At 43.6% G+C, this 23,120-nt stretch overlaps 1 protein-coding gene and 1 long non-coding RNA gene across 3 annotated transcripts in view; one reads left to right on the top strand and one right to left on the bottom strand.

Moving 5' to 3' along the window:
• Positions 1-23,120, top strand: part of LOC128078020 (uncharacterized) — a 173,673-nt gene that overhangs the window by 84,519 nt on the left and 66,034 nt on the right. The gene's annotated exons all lie outside the window — the stretch shown is intronic.
• CDHR1 (cadherin related family member 1) overlaps positions 1-23,120 on the bottom strand; it is a 92,122-nt gene that overhangs the window by 12,367 nt on the left and 56,635 nt on the right. Inside the window, exons 1-12 of one of the 2 annotated variants that reach the window (XM_052677795.1) lie at positions 20,925-21,388; positions 20,112-20,207; positions 15,567-15,712; positions 14,695-14,745; positions 13,258-13,347; positions 12,933-13,019; positions 11,411-11,527; positions 10,149-10,292; positions 8,909-8,987; positions 6,147-6,247; positions 4,775-4,978; positions 1,609-1,761 (exon numbers count right to left, since the gene is read on the bottom strand). In XM_052677795.1, coding sequence (XP_052533755.1) covers positions 1,609-1,761; positions 4,775-4,978; positions 6,147-6,247; positions 8,909-8,987; positions 10,149-10,292; positions 11,411-11,527; positions 12,933-13,019; positions 13,258-13,347; positions 14,695-14,745; positions 15,567-15,712; positions 20,112-20,207; positions 20,925-20,985 — 1,329 coding nt within the window. In that variant the 5' untranslated portion in view covers positions 20,986-21,388. Of the gene's footprint in view, positions 1-1,608; positions 1,762-4,774; positions 4,979-6,146; positions 6,248-8,908; positions 8,988-10,148; positions 10,293-11,410; positions 11,528-12,932; positions 13,020-13,257; positions 13,348-14,694; positions 14,746-15,566; positions 15,713-20,111; positions 20,208-20,924; positions 21,389-23,120 lie in introns of those variants that run through there. The other variant, XM_052677794.1, reaches the window with a different exon arrangement.

Genomic DNA, 23,120 nt, shown 5'->3' on the forward strand with positions numbered 1-23,120 from the left:
TCCTAGGTCAGCACACGGATAAAATCTTACTGCTTATGATGCATGTGGTGCTGTAACTAAATTATAGCATCTGCAGTGAAATCATCTTTGGTGATAGAACTGGCGCATCCCAATGTGCCTTCTGACAGCTTAGTGCTTTGACTTTCTGTTTACGTTCATTTTCATTCCCTCTCCATTCAGCAGCCACAGTCTGGCTCTGTCAGTGCACCAGCAAATTCTTCCCACAGGATGGGATTTTTGTCAGATTTCTGATCTGCAATGTATTATGCAATGCTACAAGCAGAAAGAGAGGGGAAAAAAAAAAAAGCTAAAACTGTTACTTCACAGGACTGCATAGCAGCAATTAATACAAATGCCAGAAAAGTAGACAGATATAACTTTAAAAGTGGCAGGAGATTCTTTAAAATAGACTTTTATTTTGGCAACCGAGGATAATTGCAGCTGTGTCTGGCCCCAGTCTGAAGGAGATGTGAGTGCCTGCAGACAGAGGATGGTGGGATCGGGCTCTCCTCGAGGAGGGATGTGCTCTGAGCCAAAAATGAAGGGAGTCCTGACGGCTGATGGAATCTAAAAGCCATCTCTGAACGGAAGATGTATTTTCTCTGGTGGCCTTTGCCTTGGGTGGTGCTTTGGTGTGCCTCCCTGTTGAGTCTGCTTTAATATCTCTCTGGCATTTTGCTGTTCAATAACAAACCAGAGAAACTGAATTGTTGCTTATAGGAAAAAAGATTAAAAAAAAAAAAGAATAGTTTCTCAAAGCTGCTGTGGGATACATATTAAATAGAAATAAGAGCCTGTTTCACCCTAAAGTCTATGTAGAATGACTGGACTAGATTAGCAACTATAACGAGATAGAAAGCAATTTTGACTTCTCAAGGAAATGGAGAAGGCCATGAAGTCTTTATAAAGTATTTGCTCAAATGTGTCATTACCATATCATCCCACCACACCTTCTTCATTTGGAATTTAGACAAAGGCTCTGCATTTTTGGCAAAATCATTCGATATTTCTTCTGTAAAAATAATAAAACAAAAGTTTCCAGCATTCGGATGATTGCTGGCTCTTGTGTGGCTGGCTTAGAACATCGGTGAGAAGGCCCCAGATCGGTCTGCAAAGGGCCACACAGGGGAGATACACTTTGACAAAGGCAGTGAGCAGTTTTGGGAAATTATCTTCTGGTCAGATGGGGTCTTCGGCCAGCCAGTATTCAAAGTATGATAATGAATTGAATTACTTCTGACTACACAGGTGAATTTCTGGCTCCAGGGAAATTAGAATTTCACCCTGTTGAACCTAGCACTGTAAGAGTAGAAATAACACCCTTGGAGCTTAGTCTGGAATGACTTGGACTATACACAATTTCCACTGATACTTAATACTCAACAGCTTGTACTATCTGGAGTAAATTATCCCATAGATGGATCTAGTAAGCCTTTTGGAAGTTGATGAAACACAGGGAGAAATTATTTTCCTTTCTATGGAATATAAAGTCAGTGGCAAATCATCAGATAGCTCCAGGTGGACGGAGGAGATAAATCCCTTCGGATTTGTCAGCCATCATACACATATCAGACACATGAGCAGAGGGGGTCCAGAAAGCACAAGTACCTTAAAGGTTAAGACCTTGAATTTTTCATAGTCAATAGCAGCAGAATTTTCCACTATTATTGTAACCTGAGCCTCATTCAGGACCGTCTGGGGAACGACTCGAAAAATGCCACCGGGTCCAACAAGACGGAGGTTGAATTTAGCGTTGGCTCCCTGTGAAGAAAAGCAGATACTGCATTGCTTTTGGTGAATGATGCATTTCTTACAGCTTAAGCTGGCTCTGTTTCTTCAAGCTGTATGAAATTAGAATCAGTCTTACTGCTGAGAGCCCTCTGTTCTCCATACCCAGGGAAAGAAGCTTAGCTATATAATCCCTTCAGCCCTGGTCACGAGACATGTAACTTTTCTGTAAATAGATTGACAAGCTCGGTTATTCTTCCAGTCATAATGGAAAAACCCTGCGGTGGGTCTGACTAGGAGAAGCAATCTTCTGGTAAGAAGTTTTTGACTTTCTGCCTAGTGCTGCAAGAGTGCAGGAGAGAGGGACAGCACTGCTTGTGTATGGATGTGGAAGTTCTGCCTTCTCCTGGTCCCTGCCGAGGGGAGATGACTGACCCGCCAAGCCAGGACGATGGACCTGTCAAAAAATCCAACCTGTAGTTTAAGAGCTCACATCGCAGAATGACACGGAGCTGTGAAATTGTGCAATTTCCAAACAGAAGTTGGAGCACTTGGGAGCAGAATGAAATGTGATACATGTCTGACAGCTCCAGGTGAAGGGAAAGCCCAAATCCCAGCGTATAGATAAACCTTCTAGACAATAGAGGAGAAGAGAAGTGGTGATATCTAGGTTAGCAGCACTGGTGTGTGAGATGGCGATGGCGTGCCAGAGTGCCAGACAAACTTTAAAATCTGCTACAACATGGAGAAGAAAAAATGAAGTGGGATTCCTACATCTCTGCCTTACAAGGGAGCCCACTGAACTACGTTTCTAACTTCACTGTTTTTTCCAGTAGTAAAATGATTACACTGGGGCAACAAGCTGCATTCCCTGCCTAGCTGGTGCTGCTTTCTGCCCCCACAATCAATCTTGAGGTGAAGAATTTCTAATAGCAGCTTTTGAACAGGATAACTTTGCTTTTCTATTCCTGAGAATTGTTACAAGTAGTTCCTGCTGCAGCCCTGCCCCGTGTCAAGACAAAAAGTATTCCATGGTAGATGACAAGGAAACAAGAGTGATTCGGGATCTAAGTACAAGTGGTCTGAGTTGGCTGGTTACAGAAACCCCTGCAGCTACGCAGGAGACAACAGGCTTCCTTCTGCCAGGCGTTATGGCACACAAAGCAAAGCCAGAGCTGCCGGACTGCAGGGAATGGTGCTGGTGGGGAGAGGTGGATGTCTGACCACAAGAAATCCTCTGCACTTGAACCCGCGGTGCTGTGGGAGAGAGTGCTGTCTCCCTTCAAAGGCTCAGTGATTTTTGACAGTGTTATCCGCCCAGTCCAGATCTGTGTGGAATAAGCCCTGCTGCACATAGCAAAGCAGACAGCCGCAGGACAGAGGAGCAATGGAAGGGACGATGACACCAGGCCTTTAGTGGTGTCTGCTGGCTGAAGAGAGTGGGGTGAGAAATTTCTGTGTGATGTTCTTGCAAGATGGCATTTCCATCAAACTGTAGGCCTGAGGCAAGCCGTGATTGTGGCTTCCTTCTCACCTGGACCACCAGAGACATCAATGGCTGTTAGAGACATAAATCTTTACAGGGGGGAAAACATTGCTTTCTGTGTCTTGAAACAGTATCAGTCTGTAGTGGAAATACTAAATCAGGGACTGAACCAGTGATGGAACACCTTGTGGGAAGGCAGGACCAGCACAGGTGCATGCAATGCAGTTGAGTGGCTGGAAGGTCTGGAACCAGGATCCATCCCTTCCCAGACCTCATTGAAGGGTTGGCAGTGGAGATGATAGTGTTTGCCACTGGGAATCCCTACCTACCTGACGCCTTCTGAAGGTAAGCAGCTCTTTTATTATCATGGCACTTTCTGTCCCATGATAGCATTACAAAATCCTATCCCCACAGAGTGATGTCTTATGTTGTACTAGGAAGCTTCTTGAGAAATTTGAACTATTAGCTGTATTTGCTGCTTAGTTTATAGTCTAACATGCAGCCCTGAGTATTTTGTCGGTCTAGGTGATACATATGTATTTGATCTCCAAATAAAAGAGATAGGTTTTGTTTCTTCTCTTCTGCAGCAACGTCCTCAGTGACAATAGTGAGATAGACGCAGCGCTGCTTTGAAAGCAGTCATTTATCTGCTTGCTGCAGTGCAGTTGGAGGGAGGTGGAAGAAGCTGGTGGGTTTGATAGAGTACAATACAGTCAAAACAGCACAATACTGAGAACAGTTGAATAAGAGCACTCTTTCCAATGACAATACAGTTGTCAGATGCATTAATCTCTCTTGTCACTGCCTACTCTGAGACTAACTCAGGTGGATGCCCTTCCTGCAGTATTCAGCTTAGGGATCCCTATAGCAACCATCACAATAGTATCTGTGAGTGTCAGGGGTCAGCTAGATATTGGGCTGAGATGGATGGAGTTGTCTTTTTTTTTCTTTGATCAGTTAGTTTGGTGCTGGCGTAATTTTTAAGATGACCTAAAAATATGACTCCAATGGGAATGATATTTCAAAGCATGAATTACAGACTCTGGTTGTAACATAAGCTCTAGAAGGATAATATGCTGCCATAAATACAATGTAAGGGCACAGACAGAATTGTTTCCAGAGGGCTTATGAAAGGTATGGACGGAAACTTAAAGCACTTCAAGTTGCTAAAGCAATTGGGGCTTCAGTAGTTATCTAAAGGGAATATGTTCCCAGACTTTATGCTGACAGCAACTGAACATAACCAACAGACAAAGGAAATGCATGAAGACTTTTCAATTTCAGAGGTCCTCAAGAGGTGGGCTGCAGATCTGGGACTGGTGCTCTTCTCTCTGACATAATGGTCAGACTAAATGATGTATGACAAACTAAATATGCCTTAGAGTCTAAATTCTCTGTGGCAATGGTCTTGGCAAGTATTTTGCTTGCCCTAAGCTTTCTGGGAATGCACGTGAAACAATTCAGTTCTAAAAAAAAAACTGAAGGCCTGACACTTGCCACTCTGATGTCCATTTCTATCTTTGTGAAAACAGGGCAGGAAAACTCACAGTTTCCACGTACCTGATCTGAATCATTGACAGTAATCTTCAGCCCTCTCAAGATTTCACCCTCTGGGGGATGCTCGTACATGGTCAGTTCAAATCTGTTCTGGGGACCGCTTTCTCCATAAAATGTCGGCGGATGGTTGTTGAGGTCAACCACCCTTATAGTCACCATGGCAAAGGCGTATGCTGAGACATCCCCTTCTGGGCTGACTTCTGATGCCTGGACAAAGTTAAGAGAGAGAAAAGAGATGAAGGAATATTCCCTTCTTAGCTGCAGCTGGCTCCTTCCTTAGTTCCATGTTTGGGTCTTGTTTTGCATGCAAAAATCAACCTAACAGCAGTTTTGTACAAGCATTCACAGTCTTATGTTGCTATAGAAATCTCAGTCCACTTTGCAGTGGAGTTCATGATGATTAGAAAGTGTGGTAATAATTCAGTCTCAACCAGCCCTGATGGAAAAAATTCTTGTTTTGTTCTTGAGCTTAGTATTTCACCCTAGGTAAAAACAGTCCTCTAAAGACAAATAACTTGATACAGACAAGATAATTGCTTGCCCAAAGTATTTATGAAATGGAAAAGGAAGATGAACTTGACATTTGCTGAGTACCATAGGTATTTAACTGGCAGAGTTCTGGAAGGGCAGCAGCTTTGGATCTCTGAGAGGTAAGATGTACTTGAGGTATTCAGGCTGCGTGAAATTTGAAAGAGCAAAATGACATTTCTGTTCTCTGATCTGCAATTCTGCTTTGCCATCTGGATAGACTTCATTTAAGCTGGGTATAGGCTGTATAGCAAATCTAGCTGCTGTTTTTATTAACTGAAAGACAAAATATGTTTAAATTAAACAATTGCAACATGCAGACAAATTCACCTCCTTCAATTTAAGGTGTTTTTCATGTCAGGACAGAAACTGTTGGAAAAAAAAACCACATCCCTAATGGGCATGTTTATGCTGAAATGGCTTAGAAACAAAGGTGCTGGTCTGCTGAACCCCTCTGAAAAATACCACACTTGCTGTCTTCCCCTTAAAATATTAGGCTGTTCACTCATTTGGCATTACAGCTCTGCAACTTAAAAATGTGATGGATTTCCCTAAAAGATTGTTGTCTTTTTCTGAGGATGGAAAGAAATATAATCATCTTGATGTAAATGCAGTTAGAAGTGATAGCAGTAGCCAAGGTACAGCATTACTTTCACTAGATATTGGGGGAGGGGTTGTAAATTATTTCTCAACTCCCATATGTATCACTGTATAGATTGCAATGCCTCTGGTCACACCGAGATAAGGAGCCACACCAACAACTAGAGGGAGATTTCCCCACTAGGGCTCCTCCAGGAAGGGGCGGTAGCAGGGTAAATCGAGTGCAGCCAGGTCACTCAGTACATACCTGAACTCTTAGTTCATACACTTCTTTCTTGAGCTGATTTGGACTTTTTATAACAGAAATGGCTCCGGTGATGTTGCTGATTTCAAAAGAACCTTCACTTCCTGCAATAAGCCAAGATAGTCTAGTTAAGTGCCGTTCTTCCTGTTTCTTGAACCAGCGTGATATTCTTAATGAAGCGTGCAGTTAGTATATTTGTCTGTATGTGTATCCACTCCTATCAGTGGCTATTTTTAAAAAGTGAAGCATTTCTATGCCTGCTTGTAGTGTGATAAGAGCACAGATGAGGGCCAACAAGAATTTCCTCTTCTAGGTGCAGCTAGGCAGAGCTCTGACCACACAGGCAGCTGCCCTTGCTTTTCTCTCTCCCATGCTGGCAAGGTTCCCTTTGAGCCTCAGCAACCGGGCCTGCACATTTGGTTTTCCTTTCTGTTATGCTGCTGCCTTTACATGTTGGTTTAGATAAAAAACAAAAACAGAAACAAAAACCACTACTCATTTTAATTAGCAAATGCATACATAATTAAGCTTCTGAGCAACAAGAACATTGCTCTTGCTAATATCAGCTAAGGTGAGAAGTCTGACAATTTATCCTAAAGAAGCACAGTCACTCTTTCTGTGAACAGCGTCTTGGGAGAAGCATCTTCTGGCTTTAAACACCCAATTTGTTAAACAACACTCATTTTCTTGCAAGGCGCCAGCATGAAAGGGGACTTAGGAGAATCTAGGGTAAAGACTAGGCTCTTTTCACAGAGGTTGAGACAGCTCCACAGGCAGGACGAGGCTGCAGGCTGACTTTGGTCCATGCAGTGTAACTTCCATCTTTCCGAACAGAAAACCAGTTATAGGGCTTTGATTCTTTTCCACTTGGTGAATTTGCCCTGCTCAGAGAGGGAACGGCCGGCAGCTGGGAACCCATCCTACCCTACGTGCCCCAGTCTCACCCATAGGATTCTCCGCAGGTTCTGCTTTGTTGCAGAGCCTACCACTGAAAGGATGTGAGGAAAAAAACCTTAAAATGAAGGAACTTGAGGCTTTTAGAAAAGAGGATGATCATCTGAAAGCCCAGTCATTTTTATTTCTCTCTAACTTGATTCCAACACTTATTTTTAAACCATCTGATTGAGTCCCATTTTGCTAATACCTGTAGTAACTGCAACTTCTTTAAAGTATATTGGACACAACATTGAACAGATTGACACATCTAGGGGGTCAATTATTAACATACGTTGACCTGGAAAGCACATCCTGACTGAGAAAGAGCTGAAGTCAATAGTAGTTTCAATTCACAATACCACATTGTCTATTTTTAGGGAGAGAAACTGATAACTCATGGTACGTAGCAATGCACATGTTCCTCCATTTTGCATTTTTAGAAGGTTAGAGTACTTTCTAAAGTTATCCTACACACTCTAGATTTAAAAAAAAAGTCTTAGAATAAATTATTTCTCATTTGCTGATTCCCCTCCCCCCCCAGCCTTCTCTCTCGAGGTAGAAGAGTCCCAGTTTTCTCAGCCTTCACTTGTATGGGATGTGTTCCAGGTCCCTCATCTTTGTGGCCCTGTGTGGAATCTCTCTAGGAGTATTCTGTCTTTAACTGGGGACACCAGAGCTGGACATGGTACTTCAGACATGGCAGAGTAGAGAGGGAGGATCACCTCCCTTGACCCAATGGCTAAGCTCTTTTTAGTGTGCCCCATACACCATACACGTATCTTTGACAGCTTCCCTGGTTCATCTGGCTTCACATATTTTCCTTCAACTGTTTTTCCCCTTGTTTAGCTTCTTTCTGTAGCACTTCTATGTTCTCATTCCTCATTCTCCACCTTTCTTTTTACCTTTCCTCATTTTTCATCTGTTTTCCTATTCTGCAACCCCTATTCTACCTATTCTCTTGCATCAGAGGAGAAGGTACTTATTAAGCATGATCCCATCCCACATCAAGATAAGATCCGAACTTCAACCCTTTCCATCCACTCTAGACATTGCATTTTAAACAATGTAACACACTGAAGAATTTCCTGAATAGCTCTGCAACTGAACTTTGCATTTTTTGCATGAAACTGTGGGCTCCTGGGAGTCTGGGTGCCCAGTTATTGTGGAAGTCCTGTTTTGAAGGAAGAAAGAACCAAATGAAACTAAAGATTTAGCTTGGAGCTAAGCAGTTGACTTCACCTGCTAATGAGTTGTCAATTCAGGTAAGGTTTGTATTTATGCCATTGAAAGACAGGCTTCAGACACCCTCAGTAGACCTAATGAAACGCATTACTGCTTTGATAATATCTACTTTCTTACAGTACGGTTTTCACTAGTAAATATCATTTCTTCCAAGAAACCAGAGACTTGGCAGTTTATGAACCCCAATGAAAATGTTAATAAGAACAGTCCTCTTATTGCTATGTCTGGGTCTCTCAATGCATTTTCTCATTTCCTTGATCAAATTATAGAGATGTTCAGTGGCACTGAATGCATCTCCCTTCATGTTTTCTTAAGCAACAAGCAGGCTACTGATGCTTAACAAATCAACTCCAACTAACAACTAACAACTAACAACTCCAAGCACAGTGCTGCGAAGCAGATACTGAAACTCAGTGAATCTTACTTTGCTTTTTGCTGGCATGTCCTTGGAGTTGTTTGAGATATTTGGTGCTATTCCATGTGAGTTTGTCACAGCATTATTAACCTGTACGCTCTTCTCTTTCTAATTTCATGTCACATCTAGACTTGACTTCCCTTCAGATTTCGTATAAGCCAAGTCTACTCACCATTCACGATGGAGTAATGAATACTGTTTGGCTTTCCTCTGTCTCCATCAAGTGCAACAACAGTGAGGACCTCAGAGCCCTGGGGTGAAATAGGGAATTATGGTTTGTGTGTTGAGATCAAAAAGCAATGAAATGACAATGGTGCATTAATAAACTGAATTTCAAAGAGTCCTTCTGCAGTAAGGCATAGGGGGAATGGTGGTACTTTTGCTCATGATGCATGGGGAACCCCCTGAGGTTCATTGATTTCCAGTGAGAAAAATGTTTCTGCGAAGAGACCGTGCCTGTTTGCCTAGTGCCCAACCTCTTGTCCCTCTCTTCAGATTTGGAGTAACAAATCTGAGACCTGATCGCTTCAGTTTGCTACCAAGATGGTATGTGGTAGTTGCTGGTTCCATGGTAAATACTAATTTGTGTGCACCTGATAGTTATTTCAAGATCTATGTGTAACTCTCAGAATAAGTCTATGTTCCATACATTCCGAACATCTGCAAAGAACGCAAGTGTTACTCTGCCCGGCAGAAATGTAACAGCCTATGAACTGAGCTGCTGTGTACTGTCACACATTTGCCCCTGAGGAGGAGAATGAGGCAAATGGGGTACTAACACACTGACAATAGTCTAAGGTTAGGTATTTCATAAGTAGCTACCACTTCTTATCCTATGTATGAAGAAAATTTTAATTAAAACAAGTATCAAGGTGAAAATTGATCCCTATTCAGTACTGTGCCTCTGCTTAGAGTTGCACCTCAAACTGATGAGTTTACAGCTTTGGGAATGATATGTGTCTGGAAGCATCACCAGCATCAAGACTACTGTATGGGTCAAAGTGCCATGATACACTGACTGGATAAACTCTACGCTCTCTTTTGAGCAGATCTGACAGTAGGACTTTCTGAGATGGTGGCACAGCCAGGAGATCTCTGTATTCCTTAGGCTGTCCATGATATATAAGGAGGTGTATCTTCAGCAATAGGCATAGCAACAAGCACAGTTTTAGGACAACTCGTCCGTGGTTCTCCTCAGTATGCCGCTGCTTTCTTAGTATTCTGGTGCACTTGGACCTGGGAGGATTTCCTGGGCCCTTCCTCAGCCTAGCTGAGCAGAAAGCGCTACTCGGTGTCAGGTTCACCTTGGCCCAGATGAGATATTGAGAGGATAGTGCTGCAGCCCAAAGCACATGTTTATTTTGGCTGAAACGTGAAAGACTGCACTTCCGCAGGTCAAAACCAGCACTTACTGCAAGCGTATCCTCATAGACGTATCCATAGTAGGGAGTCCCAATGAACATGGGAGGAGTGTCCTGAACATCCTCCACGTTGATGGTGACAGTTGTTGTGGCTGAGAACACTTTGTTGTCTCCCCTCAGCTTCCCACCGCCATCCTAAAAGAGAAGTCGCTGTCAGATCCCTCTGCTGAAGTATGCAGGCAATTTCAGGGAAAAATCAAACAGGTGAATATGACTGAAGTCTTGTGTAGCATAAGTGTAAGCATGGTAGAGCACAAACCCAGGAGCTGTGTGACAGCCACAGCATATAAACAATCTCTAGGGACCTTACCACCATTGGCACTGTGCTGGTGGTACAGCAATGCCAACTACAGAAATGCCTCACTGTTTTGGAAGCCACAGCACTGGCTGGAGGTCAGTGGCCATACTGCTGTGAATTGTTCTGGGCACCTGCTGTGGCTGTTCTTAAAGTTCTGGATTTTGGAAGAGATTTGCTCCTTACTGCCCAAAAGTAGCATTTAACCCAAGTTCTATTATTTCTTTTCAAATGAATCCTGGCTAAATAAACAAATAACAAAGTCCATACATTTTTCACAAAACAAGAAACGTAAAGCCACTGTAAGTAGCAGTGAAATTATTCTCCTTCCACACATGCGGCCACCAGCCTGACAGCTCTCTGCAGGATCCTGGGAGACTTTACTTCAGTCTGAATTTTTAATGCCTGTTATGAATCCTCAGCCATGCTGCAGGCACCGTGCTACTGAGAGTGACAGCGGGGAGGAAAGAATTGCAGCAGCATTTGTGGGATTGGTGTGAGATCCTGCCACAACACAGTGGAGGCATGGAAAAAAGAAACTTCCTCTGACTCTTCCAGAGCTCTGCCCCTGTTGTAACATGGTTGTGTACCGAGCAGCACCGGGGAGTCCAAAGGGACTGATGCGTCCCAAAGCTGGGGCTGCATACACCAGTGTTTGCTTCTGAGTGCATCTCAACATGTAAGGGTGACTTGCTGCATAGGAGCTCACTGTCCTGGCACTGGAGCCTGAGCTCAGTGTGGGGAATTCACCCCTGGCCCCCTCCAGATGTTGCTCAGCAGCAGGCACTGGCCAGCTTTCCTCCTCACCTCTCCGTGGTACCCTCCATTCCTTCAGACGTGGCAGAGGGAGTGACTCTGCTGTCTCAACAAACTTTTAAATCATGCTTCTGTTTGACCTAAGCTGCCTTACTCAAATACAATCCTTCACCTCCTCCACTTGCAGAAGAAAGCTTTGTACCTTGGCTACCACGACAACAAAATGCGTTCTTGACTTCTCGTAGTCCAGGGTGATCCCCGATTTGATGCGCAGGACGCCGCTGTGACGGTCTATTGTAAACTTATTAGCATGGATGTTCTAGAGAAAAATGAAAGGAGAAAAGGCAGAAGATTACAGGTATGGAAACAAGATTGCCGTAGGGATTAATCTTTTATTTCATCTGCTAAAGGAAAAGACTAGAATAATGATACATCATTCACCCAAACTGTATCTGATGAATTTCACCTCTGTGTGTTTGTGAAAAATTCATGAACCAGCCATGAGCCTTTCGTTATTCAGAATAAATCAGTTACTTCAATGTGGGTTTTCAAAATCTTTTCTGTAGTGAATTGACACCTAAAAGACATCTGACTTTCAAAAGGGCCTAAAAATGTCTCCCTCCCCTTTTGGTGAGAGTCCCTAACTGCACACTTTGGTTTTCCGTATCTATGGTCACTGTCACACAGTCTTCGTCCTTTTGGTGACATCACTGCCTGCCCACACCAGACTTTACAAGAATGCTGTTTCTGAGCAACTTAAGAATTGTGTGAAAGGATGCAGCAGCATATTTTTAATAAATAAACTTATTTAGCAACCTTTCTGTTACACAAATATATTAGCTAGACCTGGAAGCTCGAAATAGCTGTTACTGGCTTTGGAGTCTCTTGGCTTACTGGAAAAAGCCCCGTGCAAAACTGAATCCTGCACATATTGCATTTTAATTGGCTCATAATTGGTGAAATCAAAACTAAATTTCAACAAGGTGTTCTTTCTCAGTGTGCCTGAGCTCTTAACCAGATTACCTTTAATGCTGTGTAAATATATTCCAACTCGCCTCCATACTGTATCTAAGGTACATACTGCAACAAATTGGTTTGTGTTTTTGTTTTTTTTAATTCCACTGCCTTTTGAATAAGGGAAACTACCGCTCATCTGGAGGAAAATGCTTACAGAAATAGTGGATTTGAAGGGCATCGTGTAAAAAGTTGCCCTTTTGGCACACAAACGTCAGTCCAGCTTCAAATATGAAAGCTATCTGTTCTTCCCCAGAGGGCAACACCAGGAAGGCTGGTTGCAGTGGGCACTGGCTTCATCAGAAAGAACAGGTAGCACTCTATACTGCGATACAGGTTTCAATTTTGCACCAGCCTGCTGCATCCAAGTACAGACAGGGTTTCCATGCACTTTTCCTTCTGAAGGAAGCTATATCGTGCTTTTGATATCCCATCTGCACACAGGGTTACAAATTAGACTTGCTCTCCCATCGGGCCAAAGAAGGGGCCAACAGGAGCCGTGCTGTGATGTGCCAGAGTGACAGTGGCGACCCCAGCCCCAACGCCTGCCTGCCAGGCTGTGCTTGACTGCTTCATGGCAGACAGTATCCATTTGCCAAAGCTTATTTTCTTATGCATGCTACAGAATTGGCCCTATAGACACTGGTAGCAGCTCAATCCTCTGAATCTTAAATGAGAGATGAGTCTTAAAAGTACAGATAATACTTTACCTGCAAGAAGTAGGTGATACTTCCTCCAGAACCGGTGTCTCTGTCAACTGCCTCAATCTTAAAGATACTGCTGCCAGAAGGAGAGTTCTGTGACCAGAAACAGATACTACAGTGAGACAGAAGTGGCAAACCAGCAGAACTACAAGAAGTGAAAATGGAGCATGTAAGGAGACAGAGAAAGAGTGCCTTAAGTCCGAACTGACTTTGGCCAAACCCCATAAGAATGCGAGTTAGTCCTCCACATCTTGTGACTTTACTGGAAACACACCAGCTCGCTCCTCTTTACATTCTACTGTAATACAGTATGCAAAGAAAATTCACCAACCTCTGGGACTTGGACTATGTAAGGTGTATTGATGAACTCTGGGCTCTCATCATTAGCATCTGTTACAAGGATCCTCACTTTCTCTGAAACCTGGATTGGAATGTGAAGAACACGTTATGACTGGAGCTGATTTACGTGAACCTGTTCATTTTCCTACTAACGTGCAGCCAAAGGTAATGAAAAGATGTATTGTAATACAATGTCTTTGCACTAACAAAGCTAAGCATATAAAAGAAAAAAAACAATAAAAACATCAGAAAAATCACAAAAGCCAGAATAACTAGCCGTGTGGAGAACACCCAGGTATCTCTAAAGTGGAAAAGGAGTCTTAAAGCACTTCATAGGTTATAGATTGGGGCTAACTTACAAAAGTCATTTTTCTTCTTTGTGGCATTCAAACTACCATGATGCATTTTGTGGGAATTCATCAAAGACCGTGTAAAAGTTGGCACCTGACAGCCAACTGCATTAATTAATATCTTATTCAATATCATCCGACTGGGTCAACAGCGTGCAGAGTTTGCATGTATGAATACACCCTTTCAATATTTAACAGACTATCCTGAGCAACCTGCCTTTTTAAAAAATATGGAACCAAAATATATTTGATCAGCAGAACTTCCCAGATTTCTCCAGAGTGGGCACGTGGATGCGATCCATTTAGTAGCTATTTACAGAAATGGTGAGAGCCATTGTCTCTGTAGGATGTAGTTGCACCCCAAACATAGGATGATCTCACTCCCCTTGTTTGAGATGAGGAAGATCTCTAGAGTTGTCTGGTTTTGGGGGTAGTTAGAGGGTCACATTTCTGTGGCACCTCCAGAGACGAAGCCCAGGTTCTCTTACTGGCAGTCTAATATCCTGCCCACAAGAACATTTATCTTAAACTGAAAATGCCAAGGAAATTTGTAGAACTAGGACTGGGTGCTTGTGCCTCATGCCTCATATAAGCTCTTAATGATTATACATGATCAAGGCTGTGTTCAGCAGCAGACAAGAGAACCACCTTGGCCTCAGCAAATCTTCTTAACATCACACCAGAGAAACACTGCGGGGGTGGAGGCCAGTCAGCTTTTGCACATCCAATTCTGGTTCCAGTCCTGTTACACTTCTTGCAAAAAAAAACAAAAACAAAAACTTCAGCTCTTTCTTAGTTACGCATCCTACTGAGCTGACAGTGAAACTTCAGGGGTAGCTGCTGTTATTTCATAGCCTACTAAATCAAGCTTTCGGCTCACACGACGCTGCAGTTACCCTCACAGGGCTGGAGCGAGACCTGAGTTACTGGAAGACTGCTGGCTGTTGAAGCAGGAGGTAAGGCTCTAATGAGATTATGTTTTCTGATCAAATGAGATAGTCCCTGAAAGGTAATATAATGAAAGGAGGCACAACTGCAGAGTGAGCAGTTCGACAAGTTAGAGTAGAATTAATACTTACTGTACTCAGGCCATCTGAAATACTGACAACAACTTCAATCTCATCTTCTTTCTGTAAAACAGCAATGTATATTTGTTAGATGGTTTTGCTTTAATTGGAGAAAGAACTGCACATCTCAGCAGGTACAAGAAAACAGCAACTGATACAAGAAAGCCAGAGCAGAGGCTAAGGAGAGCCCTCAGAGCCTTCAGCTGAAGTGCTCCATGGCTGTCTGGAGATGCGGACGGGAGATAGCTGCTCTGGGAATTCGTATTGCATTATGAAGCGCTAGTGGAACACCAGTCATCTTTTTGGAGAAATACTTCCATTATTAATTCAAAATTACTCTGCCTTCGTGTGCAGGGTTTGAAAGGTTTACTGAGTATTGTGTTGTCTTTACTGCATGGGCTACACGATGGGTGATGTCTGTGCTCCCAGAATGCAGTTGCCTTCAGTCCATTATTGCAGGGAACATCTTGAACCCACGTGGTTAAGGGTTAAAGGAGCATGACATAATCAGAAACGTGTCCTCAGACAGCGCTTATGTAAATTTCTACCTCCTCCTGTGACAGAGAGTTCTGAAGAAATTCAGTTGTGTCTGACTATTAAAGGACTGTTCTGAATACTTTGCAGGTGGGGGCAGATAGGAATAAAAAGTAAATTGTTCTGGCAAAAGCTGAAAAGAAAGCCCTCAGCTGCTAAAAAATGTGATAGTAGTGGCAGTGGTTCAAGTCAACTGGAAAACAACCCGATGGGTGAATTATAGCATCTCAAAATTAGAAATGACACATCTCAGGTACAAACAAGTTGGCACTGTCCCTCAAAGACATTGATTAACTGAAAGTCAAGGAAATTTCACGAAAGCAGAGTGAGGGCATCTCACTGCACACTACCTCTCTGTCAAGTTCCTCAATCAGCGTCACGTTTCCAAGGTTCCCATCAACAGAAAAGTAGCGCCTGGATCCAGCCTCGTAGGTCAGGCCGTACGTCACAGGATCTCCTTCCGGATCAGTTCCATTCAGAGTATAAACGTGGGCACCTGAAAAAGCGGCCACTGAGCACTTCTCTGTGGTTACATCAGCAGTGAATATTTCACCAGCCTGCTTCCTAGGAACTTAGCCATCCTGCATGAGGCAAAGCTTCTGCGAATTGAACCTACTGCAGAGTACAGGCACGTAAGCAGTCCAGTGGTTCCGACTGCCAGCTTTTACCCTGATGGTTAAACTGAATTCACCAGTGCCATTTTCCCTCAGTTAGGGGCCTTTCCTGTGCAGCTGTACTGTTTGCACCATGGTGTCTACGCAGATAACACATTCCTGACTATCAACCCAGGTGTGTCTGAAGCGATGCTGCTGTAAGACTGGGAGACATTGCTGGCAGCAGCAGCAGCAAAAGGCCCTCACGCAAACCAGCCTGGGCTGAAGGCAGTGCTTCCACCGGGCAAGGCCCTGGCTCTGGAGACACAGGGACATTTGCAGACTTCTTTGCTGTCAGAGTTACAAGCAAAAGTCTTCCTTCCTGCTTATCTCCCATCATTACTTCTCTCTCATTAAACTCTCCACTTAGCACATCCACTTGTGCGCATACCAATGAATAAATTCTCTAAATTCATCAATACATTTCCTCCACACGCTGGGGAAAGAAAGATTGTCATTTCTATTTTTACACATCTGAGAACTAAGTGCCAGTTTTCACAGTAAACTGGCTTTGCTTATCAGAAGTGATGATTTCTGGGGGAGTTATGACACCCACACTTTCATAAGATGGTGAGCGTTTATTCGTATCATTTTTTATTAAGCTTGTATGTCTGTCATTCTTCTGTGCATTAATATCTTCATCCAAATAACTGGAAGCACTTCACGACTATCAATAACTGAGCCTGACACATAAAACACATTTCTGTAGATTTCTTCTACCTCATAGCAGCCTGCTGTGATTGAGGAGCTTTATCTGAGATACCCAGCTTACAGAGGTACAGAACACAAACAGAGGGACGCGCATGGACAGGCCATCCCACCTGGGCTTCTTCACCCGCTCTCTACCTGCCTCACCATGAAAGGCAACGAGCGATCAGCACCAAGTGCACAGGTGGCTATGGATTGCAAGCTCACTCCAGGGCAAGAGGAGCTGCTGGAGGACATGGACCATAAACCACAATGGCAAACCTGCTCTTCACCAACCATTACTGTTGCTGCTGCTTCACACCTGCAGCCTGGCTGACCTGGGAGGGGAGCTGATCATGCCAGAAAACAGCAAAGGAGCTGCAGGAGACATGGGGGGAGCTTGAAGGATGGAAAGATCTGAAGCGGCTAGCCAAAGGCAGGCAGTGAGGAGTTGGAGCTGTGAGCACAAAGAAGTGCAGCTGAAAACTGCTTTCAGTGGGAGGGTGCACATATGTGGGAGCATGGGGAAAAAAGGAAAGAAGAAAAGCAAACATGAGAGGCATGCGGAAATCTCCAAAGCACTGAGAATGCCTGGATTTTCAGAAGCGGGCCCCTATGAGGGTGCTTCGATCCCTTGTTTTGCATCTCTTCTCAGCGTTCTGCTACAAGGGCTTACAGGATTAATGTGGTAAGATGAAGCAAACAACCTGAAATAGCATCTCACACACGCTGTAAGACCTTAATTAGGGTCACGTACATCTTGTATGTACACAGGCAACTCTTTGCCACAAGCTCAGCACCAAACATCCCTACTTGCCCCACTGTGTGACTGCCCAAACTGCAGCTGCCACTTTAGCTCATTCCTTTTGCCATGGTTCTTACATCAGCCACTGGAAGGGGCTGCTGTTCTGGCCCATCTGACAACAAAGACTCTCATGATCTGCAGCTCTCAAAAGAATCTGGAGTTACACGGGCAATTCTAAGCTGTCACATACAAAATACCAATTGCTTTCTTTGTGGTAACTGACATCATAAGGTATATAACTGACAGTCCACAACTACCTATGAGCAGACAAAATACCACAAGGGAAAAGAAAGCCTGGTAAAAGATGACATGAGCATGATAATGTGCTTTTGTTGAACTTGGAGTATTCTTGTACCTACAGCATTTCTTCCTGCAGCAGCATGGACAAACCATCACCTCATTTTAGTGCTCTGAAATACTACATGTCCCTCACCTGCACATGCTGGGAACTGTAACTAACACACAGCTCATAACCTCAGCAGAGCCAAAGCATTTCTGGAGGTAGATTAAAGCAGCTGCTTGTGATGTTGATCCCATCAGATGCTGGCTGCATCTGGGGACCAGCCAAATAAAGCATCCTCTCTGCAGTCTCACTTTTATGTGAGTGCACAGAAGACTTAATACCAACCCGCTCCTGCATTTCTGCAGCACTAAGCCTGAGTGAAGCTACACAGAATCAGTCATACACAAGCCTCAGTGCCCCTGTTTCATCACTGATCATCCTGATCAAAACTCTAAGATGGCTGCATATGGACGTTTAGAACAGCACACGGACACGGGAAACCAGAATCTTCTTTCTTCCAGGTTCTCCTGCAGTGCGAGGTCCTCGCACTGAGCTGTGGCCTGGCTCTGGCCTTCCCACTATGTGCTGTGCTGGGAGTTGCTTCTCTCTTGACTTTTAAAAAGTCATTTATAAAGCTAATAGCAAGTACAGACCAGCTAACGTAGACACAGTTTGGCCAAAGCCATCAGTCATGAGCAATAGCAGCACTGTAGATGGGGCAGCAGACACAACCCCTGACCCCTCGTGGCCATACGGCTGTCTGGGCCACACACACTTTCCTTTGCCTGCCTGCAGCTCCAGCCAGATGCATCAGGTCCCTGTGTTGGAGCACCACTGCTACAGGGAATTCTGCCTCTGGAACAGACTGAAGCCCTGCCAGGGGGAACACCTCTGACTGTGCCACCCTCAGCTTCCGTCTCCTTGGAGGTGGCTGATTGCTCAGCAGGGAGCAGCCAGTGCTCCTTAAGGGCCTGCAGCATGCCTGCAGCATGCCAGGGACAGAGTCCAGTCGCACTGAGGGAGCTGCGCTGCCTGCAGAGCAGTGGGGGCTGGCAGCCATCACTCACATGGACTGGGTTGGGTGTCACTTTGTTCCAGTAAGCACCTCACATTACAGGCACTATCTACATGAGCAGGGAAGCAATCCCACTGGTCAGCCTTGCTCCAGCGACCAGCGGAGTTGTTCTGATTGCTGAGGGTTAGTGTGGTTTCCAGGCATCTCTGGGCAAAGGCACAACACAAATCTAAGCTTCTTGGTCTGCATGTGCTGCTACACTGCTGTAGGCCCTCAGCTGAGGCTTCCACCTAAGTATGGCTGAGCTTACAGCAAAGCCCTGCTGCATCATAAGCAAGCTCATTGCCCGTTCATCTGCTGGGTTCGTCACTTCTATGTTCCGCGCTGCTTTCTCCTCCTCTGCTTCTCTGGTTGAAGAACAAGAGCAGAAGCTGCTGCCTCCCAGACATCTCCTCCTCACTTCAAACACGCCCAGTGTAGATCTTGGCTGGCATCTAGATCTCTGGGCCAGAAACTGAGATTTTTGAGCAAGCCCCAGGCACTAAGTGTCTGGCAATGGCTAGGAAGCCTGTGCCCTCAGTCTGCCAACAGCCCTGTTTCCAACACTGAATAAGCTCTGTCAAGGGGGGGGGGGGGGGGGCTGGGTGCAGCCATCTCCCTCCTCTGTGCACAAGGGCAAGAGGAAATAGGTGCTTTGGTAATCCATTGACATTAGCTGAGTGCTTTTCTTTACAGACAAATGAGCAAAGCCTAAAGAAAACCTCAGTGCTATGCCTGGAGGTCTTCATCACAGCGATTTAATATATGTAACATTTTTAAATGATAGGAAATCATCTTTTTCCCATGGGAAATTCTGATAATTAATCATCCATTTTTCTATTCTGTTTTTTAAAATGCAATTTCAGTTTAAAAAGAACTGTATAAACCCATTCATAAAATGATCAGAGTCGGAGAAGGCATCAGTAAAATTTTCAGTAAAATTTTGAATTTTCAGTAAAATGAAACTGAACTTGTTTCAAAAGAAACTGTTGTTGTTACCAAGCAATTCTTACTCTAAGCAGAAACGTGCTCTACCATTTGTGCTGCACATGAGGAACGCTGTAAGTCTTCACAGAAAACCACGCCTCTCACTTTGCAATGTACAGCTTGCTCTTATCAGGGCTGACAAAGTTATCAGCGATAATTTTGTACTCTCATAAACTCTTAGAGCACCTATGAGAAGATCCCAAAGGTCCGTGCTCTGATGCTATGAGCAGACTCATGGACCGAGGAAAGGGGAGCAAAATGTCACACTTTAAACTACAGCTGCAATCCCGATGTGCCGCTGTAAATCAAAAGCTTGAGAAGAAAACCCACAGTGTTTAGCACCACCTATGACAAAATGCGTGTTGCCAAGCAAAAGACCAACCGGCTTCAGTTCCATACTTTAACCATACGTGTCTGCATACTGACCAACTGGTGTGTCCTCGGAAAGGCTGAGGAGTGCCATGTTCCCATTTGTGCTCCTGGCTCCATTATCGAAGAAATAGGGGGCATAATTTGCCTGAACTGCAATTAAAACAGAAGGCACAGAAAAACACATCATTGGTGGCAGTTACGTAGCTGTTACCCGACTCTCAGTAAACACGAGCTCCGTTGGGAATACTACGAGGGCACAACATATCCATTGCTGCAGTGCACTTTCAGGGTTCTATCTGCACGGGCACTTTCAATACACTCGCTTCTACCTGCTACTCTGTGTTCACACAGCAGCCAACGAAGAAGAAGAGCATGTAAAAAAACATCGAGGGAACCAAAGCAAGCAGCAGGACCTCTCTAAGAAGTCTCAGTCAGCTCTGGGCAAAACATTAACCCTCCTGGCAATGCCCACACGCGTCTCACTGAGCTGCACACGCAGATCTGAAGCTCCCGGTGCCTCAGCACCTCTCCCAATGCTCTGAACACATTCTGCCCTAACATTATGCCTACTGCATGAGCAATTAGCCAGAATTAAATTGTTACTTACTTCCTGCCAGACAACAGCAGAATTTAAGAAAACAAAAAACAAAGAATAGGTTAGTGGTGTGCCTACTGATGCCATTAGCTTCTAAACAGCCCATCTGAAACAAATCTATGTAAGCACAGAGGGCAATAATTGCACAGGGGTTAGCAGTTGGCAGGGAAAATATTTCAGGACAACATTACCACATCAGTAAGGATTACCACAGGATTTAAGGTTATGCTGTACCCTGCTATATTCTTATTTAAAGGGATCATTGTACTCACCCAGACAAACGTGCACCAAACTGAGAAATAAGGAGGGGACAAAATGCCTTACATGCTTCATCCCACTGCAGAAGGGGACAATTTCTTCTCTGTTTCAAGGATTTTAATTGTTTTTCTCTGAAATGTCCAAGAAAGCGTCCTTCAGGCTGATGCAGTGGAGAAGTGTGCAAGAGGCAGTAACAGATGCTAAGATGTTAAGCGGATGACACGTCTTAATTTCTAAGGAATTTAAAGAAGCTCCTTCCTACCACGTAATTAGACCAATTACTTTGCAGGGAGCTGTGGGACTCGTTTCTCAGGCAAGATTTGAAGGAAGCAGTGCACCTCTTGGAGGTTCAGCTGTGCTGTCCAAACATGAAAGTCAGAGAAAAGGTGAATCTGAAGGTTGCTTTCTTTCTGATGTCTCTAATTCCCTAAGCCAGCCCTCTGCTTCTAAGAGCCGGAAGAGGTTTCTTTTTGTTTCAGTTATAGAAATTACAACAAACTATAAAGGAAGAAAATCTAACATAAGCAGCAAAGAGTAAATACTGTTGTTTTTGGCTTAAAGGAAACAACTGCATTTATGATAGCAGAAAATACATAAAATTGCACACTAAAAATATAGAAATCAAAAGCTTTTTTTTTTTTGATTGTGAGTTGGCACTGTTACTAAATGCTCTGCACATAAAACCTATCTGTTATAGTTTAAACTATATTTATCATCCAGTTAATTATAGAGCTAAAAAGCAGCCAGGGTGAGAAGCTGTTGACAAAGTTGTTGGCTGCTGGAAGAAACTCCCTCGGTGGTGATGCCTTTGGTCAGGGATGCTTACAAAGAGGGTTAGCTGTTTGGATGTGACCTGAGGCAAATGATTTATTCTTCTGCTTTGTGAAGGTTTCTGCAGCTATCAGATAACCTGTCTGAACTACAGTGTCTCTGCTGTCAAGTGTATAATATTTAAGATCTTTAATTTGTTTTGTCATTTTTATTGGAAAAATAACCAAAGCAAAGCTGTTTTACTATCCCACTAGCCTGTTTTGAAAGGAAATGTGCTCTTTTTTGTGTGGTTTTGAACTGGGTTGTGGTGAGAAAAACAAATACCAGCATGCACTTGAAGTAAAAGAACAGGCTTTTACAAGAATAAAAGCAGAAGGATGAGTTCCTGTTAATGCTGTTTACTGTTTGTGTTCTATTTATTTGCATAAATGAATTTTGTGGAGGGCATCAGGAGTATTGGAAATTCAGACTCAGATTTCCAAGCCTTTTTTTTTTGTTTGTTTGTTTGTTTTCCCCATCACTTGCAGCATAATTCACGCCGCTGTTGCATTTAATTGCTTGGGAGAGTCCACTCAGAAACTGAGACAAGCTGAGAAATGAGTGGATGTTAAGAGTAATTCTTAATGTTGTAATGCCAGGGGTGGTCTGAGTTGGCAGAGATAGTATTTAAAAAGCAATAATGATTTTTCTGAGCAGTTTTTCCCTTCTTCTCAGTAACGGGTACATTGCTCACTTTTTAACTCAACTTTCTCATTCAGTGTGTTTCCCCACATCAGTAGCATGAATCTGGAGGGTTCTTCTGAAATGATACAAATACATACGAAAGGCTGAAAATAAGCAAGAATGACTATCCTCGTATCTTTCATACGCTGTCATCCTAACACAAATCCACTGGAATTCAGGCAACTTTTCCATTGAGAAGATGGTGCCATTCTCTTGGAGAACTTCAGAACATTAAAACCGATAGATTTCACAGCTGCCTTGCCCTTCCCAAAACTTACTGATGTGAAGATTTCTAAAGAGTACATGTAGCTCTGTATGCTTTTCCAGTACAAAATGAAGTTTGATATAGTTGAGTTAGAGATGTAATGTGGGCTTTAATTCCAATTGCCTCATTAGTCCTGCCTACATCATTCAATATACTTCAGTTGTCACGTGTATGTAGCAAAACCTAAAGCGTGTGGGAAACAAATCTGACCATTAAATTTGCAAAACATAGTTGTGTTGCTCTAGACTGTGGGCATGGCGAGAAACAAAACATACGCTTCAGAAAACAATCTACAAATACAAAGAATCAAGAGATTAAGCTGGATAAATGTAGTTCAAGAACTAGAAAGGAAAATCTTTTACTCCTTCCTCGTGGGAGTTCTATTTCAGATAATTGGGCCGTAGAGTGTAAAAAGCGGAACTACCAGCTTTGAGTTCTATAATGCTTATGG

Source organism: Tympanuchus pallidicinctus, unplaced genomic scaffold, assembly GCF_026119805.1.
Source record: "Tympanuchus pallidicinctus isolate F22 unplaced genomic scaffold, pur_lepc_1.0 scaffold16, whole genome shotgun sequence".
NCBI classification, from domain to species: domain Eukaryota; kingdom Metazoa; phylum Chordata; class Aves; order Galliformes; family Phasianidae; genus Tympanuchus; species Tympanuchus pallidicinctus.